Below are 23,664 nucleotides of genomic sequence, written 5' to 3' on the forward strand. Positions count from 1 at the left end.
AGGATACTGGACTGCATGGGCCATTGGTCTGATTCAGCAGCCTCCTCTTACGATGTTATGCTACTGTTACTATCCCAGTATATGCTCAGAGTGTAGAAGCATCTGTTAAAAGGGGAGGGATATTTATTTACTTATCTGCTAAGTATATTTATGTAGTCACTCTGCGACATTGTTGTCTGGGCAACTTGCAGCATAGAAATACAAGCTTACAAACTGTATCTAATTTAACTTTTTACTTGAACAATAAAACTTCTACAAGATACTCCCAGGAAATTCATTATTGGTGGCAGAATATTGACCAGTAACAGGGTGGAGGTAGTTTCTCATAAATTGGACAAAACAACTCATCTTTGAATCATTCTCAGTTTTAAATTTCAGTGATATGAGAATAAGACAGAATAAGAAAATGGAAAAAGAAAATGGATTTGGCCGTAATTCAGACAACTGTAAAGCTAACTCCATACCCCTACCAGAGTTTCTGACTTGCTTGAAAACAGCCAATGCCTATCCTGCATTGCAACAAATTATGAAACTATTGGGCAGAATGGAGCTTCTCTTGCTAACTACAATTGCCCCTTCCCTATATTAATTCTTTCAGATTCTGTTTAATGGAGTCTAGAACTGTGTTATCTTTCGTTTTCCTCCACAGTATGCACACCAGTGGGACTTTCACGAATGTTTACAGTGATGGGTCAGTTGCTTGTAAAGCCAACGGTAGGTGTTGCCTGCTTTGATGGAATAAGCAAATCCAAACAGGTCCCAAGCATGGGGGTGGGTGGGTTGAGATCAAGTAGGAGCCTGGTCTGGCCAGGCTGTAACCCCATTACCATGAGAGGATAATGAAGCTAAATTGTAATCAAATAAACCCATATGCTCTATATTTTGTTCAGTCATAAAATACTTAACTAGGCCCCGATAAACTGGAGGAAACTTCTAAATGTCTGTTTCACACATATCCTACAGATATTTCAGAGACATTTCCACCTGAAAATAAATATTCCAAGTCCACTTGGAAAAGAGTGTGAAGTATCATCACTTACCTTACTAAAGGATATTTGCAACAAACAACTGCAGTTAGTTTTCAGTGAAGTGTGTATAGCCCACCATACTTTTTGCACACTGCCAGGCTCTCTGTCAGACACTGAAATAAGTGTAAGCAAGCTTGCACTCATCAAAAACTGCAGTTATGGCACCTGGCTATTTTGTCGGTCAAGGGATCTAATGAGAAATTGATTTTTTTGGAAAACAATCTATGATTTTGCAAAGAAAAAGTGCAGAAAGATAAAGCTGTGAAATGAATCGATTTATTCGTAAAACGTTTGCTGCTGTGTTGGTACAATATGATAAAAAAGCAAAACATTACTCCCTTTGTTAGGACCATTTTTTTTACAAAATAGTCAGCAAGCTTTGTAGAACTTTCATTGAGGCTGGAATTTGTGTTCTAACAAAATAGCAGAAATGAGGAGTGTTTGGGGGCATGGCAGAGAAACCTCAGTGTGCACCATGGTGCAATTTCAGAAATGTATACAATTTAATTTCAGAATTAGAAAAATTTCTTTTATGATAACATGAAATTGTATGCATGGGATCATGGCAAGTGTGTGGAGAAGGCACATGTTAACATGTTTGTAACGGGCCTGAAAATATGATGCTTGGGACCTGAATCCCAAACTAGAAAGTAGCTTTACCTAAACAGTCTGTGTTTGACCAAGTTCTGTTAGAATCACAGATTCATAGAATCATAGAATTGGAAAGGACCTTGAGGGTCATCCAGTCCAACCCCTACAATGCAGGGATCCTTTGCTCAATATGGGGCTCAAAGCCACGACCCAGAGATTAAGATTCTCATGTGCTACTGACTGAGCTATCTCAGGCCAGGTGACTTAAACTGGAATACCTTTCCAGAAAAAATATTAGGTCTGAACAAACTTGAAAGTTTTTGTTTCATAGTCTTTGTTATAGGAAAATGCTTTTATGTTGTAACCTGGGTCCTACATATAAATAAATCTGTACCTGCATATTTTCAGAATAGTGGTCTTGACCTGTGTCGTCAACTGAACGTTTTTTTAACAAACCTTCCCCATATGTAGACAACATGAAGAATTTTTCTCATCACATAGGATCAATTCGATATGCACAAATTTAAAATTATCTATTGTGTTTGGGAACCAAGAGAAAAACCTAGGAGAATGCCAGAAGCATTGTTTTAAAAATAAACGTTGCCATTTTGGTCAGCTGAGGGCCAGTTCACACTTGGCCCAGTGGTATAGGTTGTCCTCATGCCTAGGCTCCTATTCCCTCTAGGTTTTGCACATGGTGAATTGTGTATGGACTACCTGTAATGCATATTTATCTAGTGTCTAAATTTCTGACTTAGATCCTTGAAGACTTGGATGAACAGATATATATCATCACCTTAGAAGAAGAAGCTATCATGAGGAGGCTAAATGGTAGGTATGTTTGATACGTACGATGGTTCGTCTTGTATCTGGTTGTATAAAGAGGCAGTATTTTGTCATTTCTACAGAAATGATAAGCTTTACCAGCTGCCACATTTGTTTTCGATCCAAACCTGCCTTTTCTTAAGGAAGAAGAAGAAGAAGAAGAGTTTGAATTTGATATCCCGCCTTTCACTCCCTTTAAGGAATCTCAAAGCGGCTAACATTCTCCTTTCCCTTCCTCCCCCACAACAAACACTCTGTGAGGTGAGTGGGGCTGAGAGACTTCAAAGAAGTGTGACTGGCCCAAGGTCACCCAGCAGCTGCAGGTGGAGGAGCGGAGATGCGAACCCGGTTCCCCAGATTACGAGAATACCGCTCTTAACCACTACACCACACTGGCTCTCTGGAAGCACTCTGAACGGATTGTGGTGTAGGCAGCCATTTTAAATAAAGGCAAAACCAAGAATACATTTCCTTGTATGCCTCCTTCCGGAAGCTGCTGCAGCCAAGCTGGTGCCAAATGCACTCTGCTTTCCTTTGGACCACATCAGGGAGGCCAAGAGAGGGGGGTCTTGTCATCTGGGCAGCCCAGGATCCCCATACACACGGCCCAGGCTTGCACCCTGGAGAGGTTACTTTGGTGCTGCTAATGCAGTGATTTAACTTCAGAACCACTGGAGGCCCGCTCCTTTGCCTCTCAAAACAGATGGATGCCAACCATTTCTTTATGCAGAAAACGTTACAGGAAACTCACAGAAAGGAATACCATATTGTCCTTTTCCATCAGAGGGTATGCACATGCTGCTGGATTGTGGCCCAAGTGTTTGTGTACTGTTCTGGCAGTATAGAAATGAAGGTCATAAGAAGAAAAAAACAAGAAACAAAAATAGGATGACAATTTCAATGAAGTGACATGTTTTGAGGGTGATCTGGCTGTGACGTCTGTCACTCCATTGGTCGCCAAGGTTGATTGGGCCCTTCCTCCCTCACTGCTCCATGTGCATCCTTCCTGAAGCTGCAAGTTCGGTGGAAGAGGATGACTATCTCAGATTAGAATGAATGCACCGTTCTTCGGCCAAAGGTATATGATAGCTGTGCTGCCCTGCTAGAACCTCCAAATGAGCTCAAGGGCATTGCATGTCATAATGTAACCATAGAGAATAGTTTTATTTGTATAAGCATCTAAAATGCAGAGAATTATAGTTGGAATTTCAAAGACTACCTTGAGATTTTTAGAGCAGAGCATCTGTTTCATTGAACTGGTTTATATGTTACCTTTAGCACAAATGTCAGTGAATTTCTTTGAAGCTACAGTGGAGTAATTATTTTTTCCCTAACTACCGAGCGTGATGTTATGATGGAACGGCACAATAATTGTTGCTGTGTATTTCATTATTGTTTCCTTGGTGCTCATGGAATGGTCATGGTCCCCCCCCCTTCTTTCCTTAAGAGAAATCGTGTTTTGACACAATCGGTTTTGAATTCTGTCCTTTCAGGGAATCAGATGGGAAGACTAAAACATGCATTTCAGTTGCTTAGATGTTTTACTGTATAGCTGAGAAGCTTTGGAATACGTGTAGTTACTAGAGTCACATTCCCTTTAGTTTGACTATTTTCAACTTTTTGTGGACAGATGGGCCTGCTACAAAACATTGCAGTGCTGAGTGCTCCTGATCAGGGGGTCAGCTAGTTAGTCAACCGTTGAGAAGGACCATAGCTTGGTGGTGAAGCGTCTGCTCCACATGTAGAAAGTCCCTGGTGTCCCGGGATACCAGACTGGTATGTCCAGGTAGGACTGCCTAAAACTGGAGAGTTGCCACCAGTCAGTCTAAACAGTAATGAGCTGGATGGACCAATTGTCTCATTGGGTAGAAGAAAGCTTCGTATGCTTCCTGCACTTCACCCAGCAATTGCTGGAGATACTGCCCCTATGACTAATCAGGACTTTGAGAGGAAGGGAAGTTAAGCCTTTCTCCCATGCCAGTCCTGATGAAAATCCCCTCTCCCTGAAGAATCCCAAAGAACAGCTTTGGAGTAGGAAGCTGCAGTTCCTGTTTATCCACAGTTGCAACAGTGTAGGATCAGAGGTGTTGGAACTGCAACCACAAAACAGGAAATGTTCTCCTCGGTTTCTTGAATAAGTTAGTTGGTTTGTGTTTAATAAAGCATTGTACATAAAAATTCCCTGGGCTAAACATGGAACCTTTTCAGAATCTTCCTTTGTCTGTGGGGCAGTCAACACAGTGGTGCTGTGGACCTTCGCTTGTCCCACTCATCTATCCAAGAAAAACAAACACACCTGTTGAAGAACCGTGTCTTTGTATGCTAGTGAGAACTAACAAATACTGAACAAGGAAGTATTGAGCACCTGTTTGCAAGTGTGGACACACATAGAACAGATGTTAATCACATTTTTGGCAGAAACTCAGGTACTAGCATAATGAAGGGCTATGGAACCTGCCCCTCATCCTGGAAAGAATGAGAAACTTTGGTAACTATAATCTTCATAATTTCCTAGACGGTGGGATCTGAATCAGCAATATTTTTACTTCCGTTGTGGCTTAGCGGAATGCTTCTAGGAATCAAACTGAAAAAACTTAAATTATTATTAATCTTGTGTCTTTTAAAAATGCCTTTTTAAGATCATGCCAGTCATTAAAAACACTTATAATTTATAAAATGTGAATTTTATATAACTTTATTTTCCCCATATACTTTTTTTTTTGGTGGTGAGGAAATCATCCCTGCAATGGATGATCTGCCTAAACTTTCTTGTTGCGAAAGAGACTGGGTTGGCAGAAGTGTTTCTAGCATATTGTATTTCAATACCCACATCATTCCTACACCAAAAGAATAAAGCTAGGACTTTCTTTATATTAAAAGGGAAAAGTTGCCTTTAGCTATTAGTTTTCCTGAATCCAAGGAGACGGGTGGGGCAGGATCAAAAATGCTTATTTGATCAAAGTTATTGGCTCTGAAGGTATTCTGACCTATGTAAGAAAGATGAAAGGTGTTGTTTTTATTGCGTACTAGTAACAGTGTAATTTTGAACTAATTGGTGTTGAACTGCCAATCACCTACAGGGAATGCAAATAGATACTCCTACAATTTCCTTTGAGGTACTGAAATATTATGTTGGGGCTGGAAGAAAAACAAAATAATACTGTTAAATTGACCTTAAATGAGCTGCTTTGTGGTTTTCTTGGAGAATCCCTTCTAATTTTTCATGACTAGCCTGGACATGTTCTGTCTACCAGTTTGATTTATTGGCTAGACAATGCAGACATTAAACTTTTGTGCTTGTTTGAAATGAAGTTGAGAGGCTGTAGTGCTTTGAATAGTTTGTGCTGTCTTTCAGGGTTCTGATGTGATTGCTCTAAAATGTTGCCTTGCTCTTTGGCAAAATATTGGGATTAGTGTTGCCTTGTTATCATCTCGGAGGAAGTTGTAAGACCTGTCATTTATGCGTCAGTGTAAATATTAAAGATTTGATGTATTTCCCATTAACACTGATGTGAAAATTACTGCAGATGCAGTGAGATTTGGTGAGCATCCAAACACCTGTATTGACAAATAAAGCTTCCTTTATACAGGGTAGCCCATTATTTAGCTCACTCTTCTCTGCTCCAAGGGGCAGCTGCTCTTTGAGGACTTTCCTAGCTGTGCTGTTATCCTCATTACTGGTGATGCCAAAGGTTGAACCTGGGACTCCATGCATACAAACATTATGCTCCACCTGTGATCTATGGTTCTGGTCCTGATGTAAAATGGTTAAAGAGGTGTTTGCCTTTTTCCATGTGGAAGCAGAGGACAATTTATATTTTTGCAGATGGACCACAGGAAAGGTGTCCTGGTTTCTGCAAAGAAAGGAAGGGCAATGGAAATGCCAAGGACTAGAAAAGAAGAAAAAAGCAGGAAAGAGGAAGGAAAATAACAACTCTTTAGGATCCCAGGGATTCCGATAGTCTGGGATTCAAACAACTCATCAGTCACAGTTCTGATTTAACTCATTGGCTAAAAACATAGCTGGCAGCAGCCAATGTGAGTCTTTTCACAGAAATCATTTAGAAGGTTGCTTGCACATTTTGCTTCATAACTTTCCTAGCAGCTTCAGCTCATAGTCTTGGGCCCCTATTGGCATGGGCCCTGACGCAATTGCTTCTTTTGCACCATTATAATCCAGCCAGGTTTGCTTTAGTAGCCTTAACCAAGTGGCCATGTCTTTCTTCTTGAACAGGGATGTCTTCACCGGTGGAGTACAACACAAAGCAGCTGAAGCAGGAACTAAGTAATGTGAAGAGTATGAAGACAAAATTGGGTAATTACATTGGGCCTTTTCTGTGGTTCCCTGTGTGTGTGTGTTAGTTCAGTTTAAAACTGTTTCTGGGTGGTGTTAGAAATGTGTGTGCTTATCATATCAGGTGTTATTACCAAGACGATCTCTTGTGTAAATAGGTTTTGTTAACATCACACTTCATGGCAGGAAACCCTGCAGTCCTGTAAATGGGTTTTGATTTATTTATGCCCTGTCGTTTCCGTTGATGGGATACAGTAAATATGTACTTAATAGCTTTTAGTTGTTTTTTAAAATTAAGTATCCCATCTGATGGATGAATATAGTCACACAAGATAAGGAAATAAGAGCCCTACTGGATTAGACCAAAGAGCTGTGTAGTCCAGCACCCCGATTCCCATAGATGCCTGTGGGAAGCCCACAAATAGGTCATGAGTGCAGTAGCCCTTTCCTGCTGCTGTGTTTAACCAGCTGGTCTTCAGATGCATTCTGTTTCTGGTCCTGGAGCCATCATAAGCCTTATCCTCCCATGCATTCGTCTAATCACTTTTTAAAGCCACCTGAGTTGGTGAGAATTGCCACACCTTGTAGCAAATTCCATGGGTTGATTATGCTTTTGGAAAATTATATTAAAAGAGGAAATAAATTACATATACATTCTTCTGTCAATGGGATGTTAGCTCTTTTTGAGAAGCTTTTTGCATGTGATGTAATCTGTAGTGAAAAGGGTACCATTGCAGACTCCATACAGGAAGCCAAATGTTTGAATGTTCCAAGCGCTTCCTCATATGTGAAGCCAGATTGTTGGGGAAAACATTCCAGAAAGATGGGTAGGTGGTTGATGTCCCCAAAATGAATCCTTCCAATACTTTGCTTGGTCATGGTTAGGGACAATTTAATGGTACGCGGAGTAATGTGTGTGCCACTTACTGCCTGACAGGGCAATATAAATGACCTACAAATTGCTTCTGAAACCAGAGGTAGGCTAGGAAGTTGTCCTTGGAATTCCACAGTAGTCTTGCTTACAATATTAATTGGGGCTGCTTTTAGTTAAGTGTGGTGGATCTATATCTTAGAGAACTTCTACTTTCAGAATAGGAAAAGATGTTTGCATCTAAACACCTTAATATAGCAAGTTTGCTTATTTGTCTCTTAAAAGAACGACGGAAAAAGGCTTCAGCTTGGGAGAGGAATCTTGTGTATCCAGCTGTAATGATCCTGCTGCTAATTGAAACTGTAAGCTGTAATTTCCTTCCATTGCTTAAAACCCATCTGTCCTTTTGAGATTAGTGATCTTTTTCATGTACGTGTGTGAGCTGAGTAACAAAATAAAAAGAAGCTGTTTTGTCTCCCTAAGCCAGTGGTTCTCAAACTTTTTTCTCTGGGCCTGGGCCACACTTCCAGAATAAAAATTTGCTTGTGCCACACCAATTTTTTATTGATAAGAAGTACATTGGAAAACAAAAAGAAACAACTTCTTTTTGTGCTTGATTTATAACATAGAACACAACTACCGTATCTTTCGCCCTATAGGGCGCACCGGCCCATAGGGCGCACCTAGGTTTTTTTGGGGAGAAATAAAGAAATAAAGAAAAAAAATCCCCCCCAGGTGCGGGGCTGAGGCGGGGGAAGCCTGAGCTTCCCCCAACCCCAGCCCCCAGAACAGGCTACTCCTGCCGGGCTCCCCAGGCTTGCGGATAGCTTCCTGAAGCCTGGAGAGGGAGAGGGGTTGGTGCGCACCGACCCCTCTCGCTCTCCAAGCTTCAGCGAAAGCCCACATTCGCCCCATAGGACGCACACACATTTCCCCTTCTTTTTTGGAGGGGAAAAAGTGCATCCTATAGGGCGAAAAATACGGTACTTTATAATATGATTGTGGGACATCCAGAGAGTATAAAACAATTATATTGATGTGATATGATACTATACTACACTGAAATGTTTAAATGTTTCTTTGATTGTCCTTGAATCTGCCACACTTGCCACCCTCTCCTGCCACACCCTGTGGGAACCACTGCCCTAAGCCATTAGCACCCAGTTTTCTTCTCCAGTAGAGAGGGGGATTCCTCAGAAATGGTAATCAGTGTGAAATACAGCAAATGTTTTTGAACCTTCCTGACTTGATGTTTCTTTTTCTTTTTAAGGCAATCTCTGTCCTCTTGGTTGCTTGCAATATTCTTTGCCTGCTGGTTGATGAAACTGCAATGCCAAAGGGGTCAAGGGTAAAGTGTTATTCTTTTGTGATATTAACACCAGCAAAAGGCACATTGACAGCACAATCTAATACATGCCTACTTGGAAAAGTCCCATTGAATTCAGTGGGCTTCAGGAAAATGGGTATAGAATTGCAGACCTGTGTTCAGAAGTATGAATTCTGTCCCTGACTTTGAGTTTAATAGCAGTCACGCAACTTCAAGTTTTCATATTGTGAAGTGTGCTTCGCACATTGTTTGGCATGTGGAACATATCTAAATAGAATAAAAGGAACAATCTCAATAATCAATGTTGGAAGCGGCAGCATATGTGTACAGGTTAACAATGCACAGAGCTGTTTGTTTGTCACCATTTTAACCACCACTGGTAGGGAAAGCTGTTTAAAGTGGCATGTATCTAAAGCAACAGGGACCACATCAGCAGCAAGACTGAACAAAGCTCTAGTTGTGTACAGTCACCCTTCTTTGTATATATCTTAGTTATATTGTGACTTTTCTGTGTTACTCTATTTACACATGGAGCATGATTTTGAAAGAGTTGCGTTTACTGTTGAGACTGCAGTAGCCAGTAAGGCAAGCTGCTTTACAATTCCCCTGGTTTCCCTTTATTTGTGTCAAATTATTTGTGCATTTCAATATTCTGAATGTGCACACTGGCATTCTAACACAGCTCATCTGGATGGCTAATAATTATGTTTTGAAATGTCTGGCTCATGTTTTCAGCCTTGATAGTGTGCGATTATTAATGGCTAGGGATTAGCTTAGTAAGAAGATTATCAGAAAATGATGCTTCCTAACTCTTCATTTTTAGTACTTCTGTCCAATGCACTTGAGATTTTATGGGCAGAAAAATAATAGTGCTCTCTTTGTAATACTTTTGTTTCTTAAATCTTGCAGGGGCCTGGCATAGGAAATGCCTCTCTGTCCACATTTGGTTTTGTGGGAGCAGCACTCGAGATCATTTTGATTTTGTATCCTTTCTTTCAGTAGGCGTTCTTGTCTGTTAACAAGTATTCTGTCTAATTTTCTGGGACGCTGTTAATTTACTAAGACACTTGCCTAGAAGAGAGAAAATGACAGGCCGGCCATTCCCATGCACTCAAAAGTGGTTGTTCTCTCTCTCTCTCTCTCTCTCTCTCTCTCTCTCTCTCTCTCTCTCTCTCTGCCCCCCTTCCCTTTGTGGTGCTTAAGTCTTCTAGGAGTCTGAAACTGGCATTCTTTAGTGGTTCTTTTATTCCTTGATTCTCACAGCTATCTAATGGTCTCTTCGGTTGTTGGCTTCTATAGCTTACGCTTTTTTGGAGATTTCACTCCCAGAAAGGATGACACAACGATGACAAAGGTAGGTTAAAAAGTCTGAGGTGGTGATGTCTCCCTCCTCTTGCTTGCCCATTTCTTCCAGCCAAGGCAAACCTGACTCCCACAGATGGTAATTGCTCTGAATGGCTCATTTGTGGTGATTAGTGTTTGTAAGTTGCGTAAACAGACTAGAAGAATTTTTTCAGGCCCTGAATGGTCTTGAGGGGGAGGGGAAGGAAGGAAAAGCCTTGTCCTGTTTAGTTTGGATGGCGTCCATTCACTTGTAAAGTGCTGGAATGGCCAAGCTTATTAACTAGCCATAGAAAATCTGTTCAAGGGTTCCCTCCCCCCCTTGTATTGCTAATGAGTAACTTTGTGCAAACTGTACTTTAGGAGCTTCTTTGAAATGCAAAGAATTTGGTTGCTACAAGTAATGCAGGCAAATTAATTCAAATTGAATAACTAAATCGGAAGTAGTTTTATTCAGCAACACTTTTTATTCTGAGGCTACTTTGACTTTTCCAGAACTTTATAGTGGCTTTAGAAGAACTAGTGCTGGGGTGTACACATTAAAAAGTCATTCCCACAAACAGATCAAAATTATTTAAACTGAAAACCTACTGTCCATTAACTTCTGAATTTTTGAGATCCCCTTTCTCCTCTCCTTTCTTTTTTTGTATTCAAAGAATTGGAGGAAGGGGAAAATATTTGCTTTCATCTTGCAAGCAATTCTTGAAAGTGGGAAAGTAAACAACTGTAGATGATCCTTGATTAAAAATGTTGAGGAATCCCAATATATATGCTCAGCCCCTTCATGTACAGCATGTTAGAAAAATAATTGTGGGCCAATTACATATATCTAGAGAGTTTGAAAACTTATATTGTGTTGTGGCAAGTTTTAATATAATAGGGCTATACTGAGATAAGTATAATAGTTCTATACTGATATAAGGACAAGTACAAGTAGATTCAGAGCTGATGAAGCTCAACAACCTCAGATATGCAGATGACACAACATTGATGGCAGAAAGTGAGGAGGATTTAAAGAACCTTTTATTGATAGTGAAAGAGGAGAGTGCAAAATATGGTTTGAAGTTCAACATCAAAAAAACGAAGATCATGGCCACTGGTCCCATCACCTCCTGGCAAATAGAAGGGGAAGAAATGGAGGCAGTGAGAGATTTTACTTTCTTGGGCTCCATGATCACTACAGATGGTGACAGCAGCCACGAAATTAAAAGATGCCTGCTTCTTGGGAGAAAAGCAATGACAAACCTAGACAGCATCTTAAAAAGCTGAGACATCACCTTGCTGACAAAGGTCTGTATAGTTAAAGCTATGGTTTGCCCAGTAGTGATGTATGGAAGTGAGAGCTGGACCATAAAGAAGGCTGATTGCTGAAGAATTGATGCTTTTGTATTATGGTGCTGGAGGATCTCAAGAGTCCCATGGACTGCAAGAAGTTCAAACCTATCCATTCTGAAGGAAATCAGCCCTGAGTGCTTACTGGAAGGACAGATCCTGAAGCTGAGGCTCCAATACTTTGGCCACCTCATGAGAAGAGAAGACTCCCTGGAAAAGACCCTGATGTTGGGAAAGATTGAGGGCACAAGGAGAAGGGGACGACACGAGGACGAGATGGTTGGACATTGTTCTCGAAGCTACGAACATGAGTTTGACCAAGCTACAGGAGGCAGTGGAAGACAGGAGTGCCTGGCATGCTCTGGTCCATGGGGTCACGAAGAGTCGGACACAACTAAATGACAATACTGATAGGAGGTACATCTCTTGCACAAGCACTGTGAAATGTAAAAGAGCAGTTCTGTACCCAGAGGTTAAGTTAAGGGCAGCTGTTTTTTCATACCTTTGTGAAACTGAAGAAAGGAAACAGTAAGGTTCAGTCCCCATCTATACTATATAATGCTCAACATTTTATTTTATTAGATTGATACACTCTACCTTTGTCCAATGGAGCTCATCACATATTTATGTAATCCATGCTTAATGTGTGAGGGTCAGATTCAACCACCCATTTCATAAACGGAAGCCAGTGCAAGGACTCCCTCTAGTGCAGTGGGGCTTCCCCCCTCCTTCCCCCTGTGACTCCCTCAAATCTGCTCTGGAGACTCAGGAGACTCCAAGAAGAGTGTGAAGGAGAAGGGATATGATTCTGCTGGGCAAGGAGAAATATTTGCATTGATGGAACAGTCTCCTGGATGCTGTGTTGAATTACCCCCTAAATCTTGAACATGTAAGCAAGTGTTTATAGAAGTGGCCTTAAATGCCATAAACTATACAGTGATTTGTATACCTGTAGTGTTCTTTCAGCCCCCCTGCTTCAGCACACAGAAGGATGCCCATTACAGTTTCATCTCTTGATCTGCAGTGGTTCTTACCAGCAAAGAACCCAAAGATTCCTTTGGGACCAAAAACAGCAGCAAGTCCAGCCTGCTGCTCATTTCTACACAGAGACCAAATGCCGTTCTGGATGCACAGAGGCTGGAATCTCTGTATCTGGGAAGCCAGCATAACATTCACTGTTATGTTAAAAAGCATGTGGCAGAAATAGGGGCTTAGTATGCTTTCTTTGTGTTTGTATGATACAGTATATGCCAATGTCTAAAGTCCCTGTGGTCTATATAAACATATTTAGAGGAGACTTGAGTTGTTTGGAAACACTTGGCTTACAGCAGTATTGGAGAACTGCAGAGGAAACATTAACCTTAGGGATGGGCAGACTTTAAAATCAAATTAGAAGAAGCTGGGGTGTGTTTTCAGTGCTGTACTTGGTGGACTTAGAGCTCATCAATCATATTGAAATACTTTTTTTGTTCAAACAGATAATTGGGAACTGCGTTTCAATCTTAGTCCTCAGTTCAGCTTTGCCAGTTATGTCAAGGACACTGGGTAAGTCTTATTTCTGTTGTTTAGAGAACTCTTTATTGAGGTGTGTGTAGTTTGTTGTCATTGCCTACAGATCAGTAAATGGTTTCAGTCATATTTTCAGGAAAGAAAATCTAGGTACAACTTGAGTGTCTTATGAAACAGCTTTCTGAACATACTTTGCTGGAGCTCTTAAGCCAGTGCAGACTCTGATCATTCTTCCCATGTCAGCACCATACTTTGAGCATTACTGCTGGGGTTCCAGAAACACAAGCAGCAATGCCTAAGTTTCCTTGTAAGCCTGTGGCTTGGGTGGTAGGCCCTATAGGGACAGAGTTAAGAGGAAAGATCCTGGGAAAAGTCAGCATATATTTGCTTAGTAGCACACCCTTGCCTTCTGTGTAGTGTAAGGAGGAAATATAGACAGTAAGAATCTTATACCAACAAACCCTGGGATTTGTGTGTGTCAATGTGTGCACAGACTTTATGGCCTGATTTCAAGCAAATTGTCCTCCAAGTGTGGCTAGCAAAGATTAAAAATAAACCAAGGCATAAATATTAGCAGTAAAAGGACAGGACAGCAAAAGCCTAAAACACAGCTGTAGTCTAAATTTCACAGAGCTCAGTGGTAGTTTCCCACCAGCACCTGAAATCTGCCTCTGTGATAGGAATGGAGCAACTGATTCAAAGTGCCCCAGTTCTGAAGCTGAGTAGCCTGCCCTTGATTGATGGTATCAAAAGCTGCTGAGAGGTCTAGCAGTATTAACAAGGCCATACCCCTGTGTCCTTCAGGCGTCAGGGCAACCAAGCTAGTTTCAGTGCTAAAACTAGTCCTGAAGTCAAATGGAATGTAGACCATCAGGTTTGTCCAATAATGCAGTCATGCAGTTTGGAGGCCAGTGTAGCACAATGGATAGGTCTGGGGTTGGTTGTGGAAAATCCAGATTCAGGTTTCTTCATAGCCACAAACCTCAGTGAGGTGGTCTTGTTGAAAAGCCACACAGACTGTTTCATAACACAAATGACCTTGTCATTGCGATAATAGGAAAACAGCTGCAGCCACAGATAACAAAACTAATATACTAGGGCCATTACAATGGGCTGTACATTGTGCTGCCTTTTGCAGACAGTCTGGAAATTGCAAGTAGCTCAGGTTACAGCTGCACGGCTAACTGGGGTGGGTGGTAGGATCATAGTCCCCTGTGCTAGACTGGCTGCAGTGGTTCTCAGTCTTCTTTCTGAGCTCAGTTCAAAATCTTGGTGCCCTTTAAAGCCCTTCATGGCTGCAGTGCAGTGACAGAAACTATCATTTGTGAGCTTCCGCTCCGGATTTCCTGGCCTTCTGAGGTGTGGTGGTTTATAACAGGACAAGAGCAGTTTTAGTTGTGGGACCACACTGCCCTCGTTTTGGAATATCCTCCTCCAGGAGACTTGCCTGGTACCATATTGTTCTTTTAATGTTTAGATTCTGAGGTTTCTGAAGACCATTTCAAGTGCAGGATACAAATAAATAAACAAGACCTCTATGAATAGTTAGCAAATATGAGCTTTTCCGTCATAACTACTGATGATACTCACTTGCTAGATAAGTAGAGAAAACGAGGGAAACCAAAGGAAAGTAGCATCAATAACCTAGAAAGAGCTACTTGAAGAACTCTCAAATGTTTGATCGTGCCTAGAGCCATATTTTCCCTTTAATGGAGCAAGTCCCCTGTGCTGTTACACAAACTGCTGTTGAAAGTCTCATCAGTTTAGCAATTTTTCTTAACTTTCAGTACACATTCATTTAAATAATGAAGTGAGTAATTGCAGCCATTAGGTGTTTCAGCCTTAAAAAATGTGAGGGGTAAAAATAGGTCTGTAATCTTTTGCTGCTGAGGCTTTCTAAGGGGGTGGGAAACCTTATATTCATTGTCAACTGGCATGAAGATGACCTTCTTATAGAAAATATAATCAGGGAAAAAATGAGTGTGCACACATGCACACAAGAGGATGTGTCATTGCTGCTACACAAAAAGCAAATTAAAGGCAAGACTCCCTAGTTCCCTACTGAGGGACACAAATGAAATTCCTATATTGTTTGCCATAGAGATAAAAGGGAGGCTAAAACTGCAAAGATGAACAGTTAAAACACAGCTAACAAAATGCACATGCACAGCTGTCCAAACAGGATTAGTGGAGTGCATTAGGGTACAGTGAGTCATGTGGTGCTTTGCAGAATCTGAAAACGCACCACATTGGATGCTATGAAGCTTTTCATAGTATGAGTAAAGCAGGCTTCTGGGTGATAAAATGAGGAGAGCTTTTGTCATAATGGGAATGGCAAATGGGAAAGTAAAATTATCTGTATTAGAACATTCAGTGACTTTCACCTCGCCATCAACCTAACAATGAACCAATCTATGCAAGAAATACATTATCTGGAAACTACTATAAAAATACAGGATGGGTGCATAGACACCACCTTGTACCGAAAACTAACTGACCGACAAACATATCTACATGCTTCCAGCTACCATCCCAAACATACCAAACAATCAATTGTATATAGCCTCTACTTTACAGCCGCATCTGTTCCAACTCTACAGACAGGGATTCTCACCTAAGAGATCTACAGCAAACCTTTTTGGAACTAAAGTATCTGCCTGATGAAGTTAAACAACAGATCACAAAACTAAACTGCAAGACAACTTGCTGCAAGACAGACCCAAAAGAGAAAATAACAGAACACCACTAGTAATCACATACAGCTCCCAAGTTCAACGCATCATTACAGATTTACAACCTCTCCTAGACAATGACAGTTCTCTTTCTCAAGCCCTGGGAGGAAAACCTTTCATTGCCTACAGACAGCCACCCAATCTTAAACAACTCCTCACCCACAATAACACAGCAACCAGGCTTTACATGGACACTGGTACCAGAGCCTGAAATAAACCCAGATGCCAACTTTGCTGCCACATACACCCAGACAACACCATCACTGGACCCAACAACATCAAACATACCATCTCAGGCCTACTTAATTGCTCATCTTCTAACATTGCCCTTCAGCTCTCTATATTGGACAAACGGGACAAACCCTACGCCAAAGGATAAATGAACATAAATCTGACATCAGGAATCACAAGACAGAGAAGCCACTAGAAGAACACTTTAATCTCCCTGGACATTCAATACAGGATCTAAAAGCAGCTGTCTTATTACAAAAGAATTTCAGAAATAGACTTGAAAGAGAAGTTGCTGAATTACAACTTATTACTAAACTGAAAACTATGGAGAGACTTGTCTCATTACATATTCTAAAGCTATTTTTGGTCATCTGCATCCTATCCCTTGCTTTTTCCTGTAGGACTAATTGCAGTCGTAAACAGTCGTCAACAGATTTATCATACCCATTGACCAATCACTCATCTCCTACTACCCTTCTGAGAAAAACCCCACCCCACCCTCCCACTATATATAAGGGTCTGGTGACTTCTGTTTCAGTGTATCTGAAGAAGTGTGCATGCACACGAAAGCTTATACCAGAACTAACTTAGTTGGTCTCCAAGGTGCAACTGGACAATTTTTTAATTTATTTCGATTAAAGTACTTGGAGGTCATTCTTCAATCTTAGATATCACCCTCATTCATTTGCTTTTCTGAATTATGTCACATTCTCTTCCCCCTGCAGGTATTACCAGGTTTGATCTCCTTGGAGACTTTGGAAGGTTTAACTGGTTAGGAAATTTCTACATCGTGCTATCCTACAATATCCTCTTTGCCATTGTGACAACCCTGTGTCTGGTTAGAAAGTTCACCTCTGCAGTTAGAGAGGAGCTTCTCAAAGCATTAGGTAACATTTGTTCTCTTTCTTTTGATAGCCATATTGTGCATAATTTGAATTTAAACTATCCCTCTAGAGTTATAGGGAGAGTAATTTGCCTGGTGTGAGTTTCCAGCTTCCTTCATGTGGTATAAAAAGACATATGTGGCGAGTAGTTCTGTGTTGAGTTCATCTAGTTTATTCCTTTTAAGAAAACAATTTATTTGTTTGATTTTACCCCATCTTTTTGTCAAGTGGTGCTCAAGGCAACTTATAATGAAGCAAAAGTAAAAATAAAATAAAAGTAAAAATAAAAACAACTAAAACAACTAGTTGAACCAATTGTTTTGCATACTTAAGTGTCCATAGTGTCCAAGCCAGCTTATGAAGCCAAAAGCCTGTTTGAATAAAAGCTTTATCTACCATCAGAATGTAATAAATAATAATAATAATAATAATAATAATAATAATAATAATAATAATATATAAAAAATAATAAAATTATTATTATGTTAGTTGTGATCTGCAAAAGCCTACACAATTTGAAGCCAAGTAGTTCTCTGGCTTGTCATGATTTAACAGCCAGTACTTTTGAATTTTCCCTGGGAGCAGACTGGTACCAAATGAAGCTCTTGTAATACGGGAGTTGCATGCCACCTACACCTTGCCTTGTTCAATAGCCTGTCTGCAATATTCTGAAGCAGAACTTTCACTGTTCAGTCAGCGTCATGAACAGCACATCACAGTAGTTCAGATAAGATGTAACTAAGGAATGTGTTGCCACAGTCAAATCCACCAACAATGAGAGTGGGCACAGGATATTTCTTATCAGGTTTTGACATGCCAATTGGTTTGCTTTGGATAATGATGCAAAAGCTGGAAAGCTTTGAGGTGGAAATTTAGGAATTGCAACATTAGAAGACCACCAGTGACTCATGGACAGAGAGATGTTTTGAGTAGACAAATGTTCTGTTCTGTTCTGTTGTGCTTTTCAAACTGCATGATTTAGTTTATTGTTTTACAGTTTATGAGGCTTATCTTGTTACTTGAAAATTTAGTAATAATGAAATTGCAGGTGTATGAATTCAACGTCACATTAGAAATCAATAGACAAAGCCATGAAAATGTTCAGTATTTGTTGTGTGAAAGTGAGATGTGATGGAAAGCTCACGGACAGCTCCCCTCCCCCTCTGTAATGACTGATAGAATTTAAATTTGTATAATGATGCCACGACATTCTGCTTCTCCCGTCAGCAACCAAATATTTAGACCTGGGGAGAGGAAATACCTCCTATTATGACTTTACAGTGTTTGCAAGTTCTACTAGACAGTTGCAAGGGGGGCAGTTTAGTTGCACAGATGCTGTTCGTGTGCCATTTATAATCCTGTCTAGTTTCTCATGTTCTCAGATAAGGTCTCCACAGACAAAAATCTTCAATTTATTTATGTATTGGAACGAAGACTAATGTGATTTTGAAAACACCTATATTTGTCAGAAGTGAAAGAGAAATTTAAATGGACTATCTTTTGAAATGTTTTGCAGGTTTAGACAAGCTTCACCTCTCACACAATGCAAGAGACTCTGAGGCTGCAAAGCCATCTGTAAACGGGCACCAGAAAACACTGTGAAAAGCAGGTGGTGGAACCGAGCCCTTTTGACTTCATGACATTCCTGTCACTTCATAGCACTTGATTTTGTATTGCTTTTTCTTGTTTGTATATTGGGTCCAAGATGATAACAAAAAAAAAAATTGCACCCAAGAAAGCTGGGTGTATCAGACTGTCCTCTCTTCATGCTCAGATTGATCCATGTTAAATTACTGTGTCAGCCGGCGCAGAACTGTCTTGAAACCTGGAAGCGGAAAAGAAAACTCCATTCCTCTTTGGATACACCTCCATATTGATCTATCAACATATTAGGCCAAGAATCTCCCGAGCATAAACCTTTTGCTGAAGAATTAGGCTGGGTGTCTGAGATGAGCCTTGCTAGTTGAAAATGGCAAATCCTTTACTAGAGTTGCTGCTTTTTCAGTAAAACTGCATTATGAAAACGGACAACTTATAGAGAATACGGTAAGATCCAGGATCAGTACATTCATTGTCCATCTGATGAGTTTCCACTGTCATTGTGTCTTAAGATACCAGCAGTTCCTGGTTCTAAATAACCAACTGGCCTGCAGTTATCACTAAAGGTAACTTCCACTGAGACTCATGAATTACACAATAACGTAAGCCTAGGTTGCAGTGCTAAATTGTAATTTCACAGACCTCTGATTGTTGTGTACATAATCATGCATTTTAGGGCAATCACACAACTCCATTAAATGCACAGAGAATTCTGTTCATTCCCTTCTGTGTAATGTGTCGCCTTATATGCATAAGCAGTGAGAAAAGGATACAATAGCACACAACTTCCACAGGTGTGAAAACAATTATCCCACTCTAGATGCCCTGGGTTAAGTGTGCAGTGCATTCTGGTTCATTAGAATAGACCATTTTTTCATTATTTCCTTTGTTGATCTATCTTTTTAAAAAACATGGAGTAATCAGGTAGCAGATTATAAACTCCAGTTTTTTAAATATGAAAATATAGATTCCAATTAAGGCATGCAATTTTCATTGATATTGTTACACTTTAGCAAATCTTGTGTGTAACATATGAATCTGAAGGAAGTTAGCATACATACTGTGAGTAGAGGTAGGTAGATTGTAAAGGCTAGCATGACATTTTATGAAACTTTGCTGAAGGTTTGTAGTTCTTGGATGATGAAGTGACACTGGCCATTCATAGATGAGCACATTTTATAAGTTAGATCCCATAAGGTTAACTGGATCTTCACAACTTTAATGTTTTACCTCACTTTGAAAATATCAGTATTATATTAATCTCAGTAAGCCCAAAACTGGGTTTTTATGTGTTGTACAATGTTGAAATAATTCTGCAAATTATCCTGCTTTTTAAAAAAAGTTCAGAATGTTACTAGATTCATTGGGGCTCACAAGCATTTTCTACACTGTTTGAAATCAGTGTAGAATTCCTGGATAATAGACACTATTCTAAGTTTCATATGATTTCTTATGAAAATTAATCTTGCATTAAATTTTGGAAGGTAGCATTTATAGTAAATACATAATAGAATTTTTTCTAATATTGTCAGTGGAAATGACAAATAGAACAGATGCAGGACAGAACTTATTTTCATAAAACTGTTTCTGGGAACTGGAATAAATTGTAAACTGGGGGCTTTTTGCCACAGTGGAAGATGTAGAGAATTCGACTCACTCGGTGACACTGTTAGGGTAATCAGATTAAGCCAGGATATGCACAAGTGCTGTGCACCACATACAGCACCCTGCACATAAGTGGGGAAAGAAGCCAGGAAGCTGTAGTTATGAATTAAGTATAACTTCACATCACATGCAAATGGGAAAATTAATGGCTTCTGAACAAACCAGCCAACTTGTGGATAAGCTTGTTTGGAAGCTGTTAAGCAAGGGAAGTTGCAATGAACTTCTGCTTCCTGACTTGTTTTTCCATTCACATTCACAGCATTTTATTATCTGAGCCAGGCCCAAGAGTTTAGATATTGATACCTTGTATCTCATTTTGAAATGGTAGTAATTGGTTTTAGGATTTTTAGTGTGCTTGGCACCTCCACTCAACACCACATTGAAACATAATCGTTCATGTCGTAATAGTAATATGCCTGCAGAAAAAAAATAAGTGGATTCTGTATAGTAAAGGTACATCAACAGTATGCTTATTACCATAGCTACTGCAGTCAGCATATAGATGGATCCAACTGAATTTGAAAGTATTTGTGATTCTGTGGCTATCATGCTTTCGACAAAGTTCATACCAATTATTGAGAATTTTAATCCATGTTCTTCATAGGTAGAGAGTTGACTTAGACAAATTTGCAAATTAAACATCAAAGACAATAAATGCAGATGGCATGCGGAATCTTCCGTAAGTACCTTAATAAACTCGGGTTGGTTCACCTGTAAGTGCTCTACTGTACAGCCCCATTCAAATCAGGAGCTGTGCAAGAGGAAATGCTTCCCTGAAAATGTTGCCTTTGGTTATCCTGGGGTGGTTAGCATTAATGGTACATGTTATGAAACCTGCCCCCATCCCCAAAAGTCATTTGATTAGTGAAGGCTCCGTTTCAATTCTTGTAATTTCTTAGGATCAGGTGTGCAACTTATCCTATGTGCATCTCGATCGGGGTGGGGTACTTTCTTTCCCTCTCAAGGGCCACATTTGGGACAATATTTGTGGTGCTAAATAGGCCAGTGATGGGTAGGATCTCTTCCTCCCCTTCCATTCCCCGCCCCTTCCCAGCCACATGCATGAAATTAGGCCAAAGTCTAAGCTGTCCCCTGTAAAGTTTTAATGCCTTTGGCAGGAAAATAGGAGGGATCTATCTAGTAATGTGACCAGTGCCACTGCAGCAAATCAGTTTCCTGGTGATACAAGAATAATACAGGCCATCTCACCCTGTGAAATTGAAGTGTAAGCTGGCTATTGCTGCCTCCCACTTCCAAACTTACACAAAAATCCACAATGCACCACTCTGGAGATGCAAGTGAAATAAGAGTCACTAGAAGGGGGACAGATTCAGCACCTCCCCCCATTATAAATATATGTGATGGTCTCCTGTTCCTTGACTTTGTCCATGTGAAATTGTTAAAATTGTCATTTTATCCCTCAGCTGAAAATTATTTTACAGATGTTCTACTTTCAAATATAGTGATAAAAATTACACATAAATACTTAAAGTTATAAAGGCTTAAATGTGTTTAAGTAGATGGTATTAGTAATTCTTTGATGGATACTAGTAATGTATTCCTAGTGGTTTGACTTGTGTAGTCAAGTGTTTTGTACCTTTTTTTTAAGGTACAAAAACCTCTACTTCAGTCATAAACCATCTTCCTCGTTATGAGGCTAAAGCACAAATATGCTTTTCTTGTATGAGCTAGATGTATATCAAATCAGACCAAAAATGTATGCAAGTTAAGTGTCTTAAGTGCGCCATTGTTTGGCTTTCTCCTCCACTGGTACACTGTGTTAACACAGCGTGACAGAATTGTTGTTGCAAAGTCTGAGCACATCTTTACTCTCTAGCTTTTTAAGCTAATGTCAAGCAGACATAGAGGGGTTATTTAGAAGTTGGCTTCACTAGGACACTTTGTTTACAGATTGTAATGTGACGTTTACCTTCACCTCTTTCTCCAATCTCTTTTACACAGTTGCCTGTTTTACAGTGTCAATTAAAGGATTTGACAATATGTTCTTCTACAGCTTACTTGGTTCAGAGGTGTTTCATTCAGCTCAAGCTTCATAATGGTGCACCTTGCCTTCTGTTCACTTTAAACACTTTGACATTGTGTACAGCCTGGTATTAAGAACATCTCACAGATGTTCTGCCTGCGCTGAGATTTTTCTGTTCTCCTCTTAGGGAGCTTGTGAACTTTCTTCAGAAGAAATGGGGAGTGGGTAGCAATGTATGTAGTTGTTTGTATGGGTGACGTTTATGAACAATAAGATATGCCACCTTTACAGATCTTTGGGGTGTACCATTAATGTGCCCAGGAACACTTTTAAAATAGAGGATGGATGAAAGCACATCCAGGTAGGGGAAGACATACATCCCATGATTTGAAAGCTGACCACAAGCAGAATCTTGTAGAAAGCTCTGGAAGACTAGGAGTGCTGGCTTCTCTCCTCACTCCTGTACAATACCTTTTTGATGTATAGTGTAAGGAGGTAAAACCAGTGTATTCCTACTTAGTTCCTTTCTGACTACTCAAGAAGGAACCTCTTTACACAAGAGGTTCCTCCTTGAGTAGTCAGAAAGGAACTAAGCAGAAAGACACTGGTTCTATCTCCAAGCAAGTTGGAATTCTGTTCTAGCATTTCCTCATTGCCTTTATACTGGTGCTGTCTTTTCTAGCCCCAGTCTCTAGCCTGTTGTCATACTCACATCATGGTGAGTGTAGGGAATAAAATTCTTTTGAGTGTATTTGGCTTGTGCCTCACTCACCTGGGCAAGGAGCACATGGTCAAATCTTGCAAGTATTGTCAGAAATGAAAAAAAAAGCTTGCTGGCTTCACACAAAGCATTTTTAGCTATTGAGAACTGCCTCAATTGTCTCTTTACTTGCTTGCCTCCTATTCCCATCTCTTGGTGAGCTTGTTATTCTTCCCATTTGGGACTCCGTAGAACCCACAAACAAAAGTTACCTTCCTGTTAACTATCCTTCAAGTGGCTATCCTGTGGATAAACACAGCCATTCTTCAACCTTGTGGGTTCTTTTATATTTTGCTGAAAGCCGTCCAGAGTGGCTGGGGCAACCCATCAGATGGGTAGGGTACAAGTAATATAATATTATTTCTCTTTTGTGAGGAACTGACTTTATGGGAGAGAAAAGGTCTCTTCAGGGACTAGGATGGTGGTTCTGTAATGTGACTGCCTGCAATGTGGAACAATGGGAATGACTGACAAAGGGCAATTGCAGCAGGGAGGTTTCTTGTCTGTTTTAGAACCCTGTTGAGATGGAGATGGAGCTCGCATGTATTTACATCCGACTCTAGTGAAACGCATGAAATGACCCCCCAGGTTGCTTACAGATTTGAGGGTTTGAGCCTTTCTTCCCAGTTTCAGTGCTTACTCCTTGGCAGGAATTGAAACCTCTCCTGGTTGGGAGTCTGTGAGGGACGAG

The 23,664-nt window shown here is 40.3% G+C and overlaps 1 protein-coding gene and 1 long non-coding RNA gene across 2 annotated transcripts in view; one reads left to right on the plus strand and one right to left on the minus strand.

Annotated features, from left to right (window-relative positions):
• LMBR1 (limb development membrane protein 1) overlaps window positions 1-22,242 on the plus strand; it is a 61,174-nt gene extending 38,932 nt beyond the window's left edge. The window contains exons 8-17 of the mRNA XM_083579867.1: window positions 650-714; window positions 2,378-2,450; window positions 6,679-6,759; window positions 7,895-7,971; window positions 8,880-8,957; window positions 9,846-9,919; window positions 10,200-10,290; window positions 13,088-13,154; window positions 16,807-16,968; window positions 18,482-22,242. Coding sequence (XP_083435993.1) covers window positions 650-714; window positions 2,378-2,450; window positions 6,679-6,759; window positions 7,895-7,971; window positions 8,880-8,957; window positions 9,846-9,919; window positions 10,200-10,290; window positions 13,088-13,154; window positions 16,807-16,968; window positions 18,482-18,567 — 854 coding nt within the window. The 3' untranslated portion in view covers window positions 18,568-22,242. The remainder of the gene's footprint in view (window positions 1-649; window positions 715-2,377; window positions 2,451-6,678; window positions 6,760-7,894; window positions 7,972-8,879; window positions 8,958-9,845; window positions 9,920-10,199; window positions 10,291-13,087; window positions 13,155-16,806; window positions 16,969-18,481) is intronic.
• LOC310746382 lies at window positions 20,336-23,488 on the minus strand. The gene is made up of 2 exons (XR_014540691.1): window positions 22,804-23,488; window positions 20,336-22,760 (listed from the first exon to the last, which is right to left on the minus strand). It is a non-coding gene; the product is annotated as an uncharacterized lncRNA (long non-coding RNA).
• Between the last annotated feature and the right edge of the window lie 176 nt (window positions 23,489-23,664).

This window comes from Podarcis filfolensis (assembly GCF_964270895.1).
Source record: "Podarcis filfolensis genome assembly, chromosome: 12".
NCBI lineage: Eukaryota > Metazoa > Chordata > Lepidosauria > Squamata > Lacertidae > Podarcis > Podarcis filfolensis.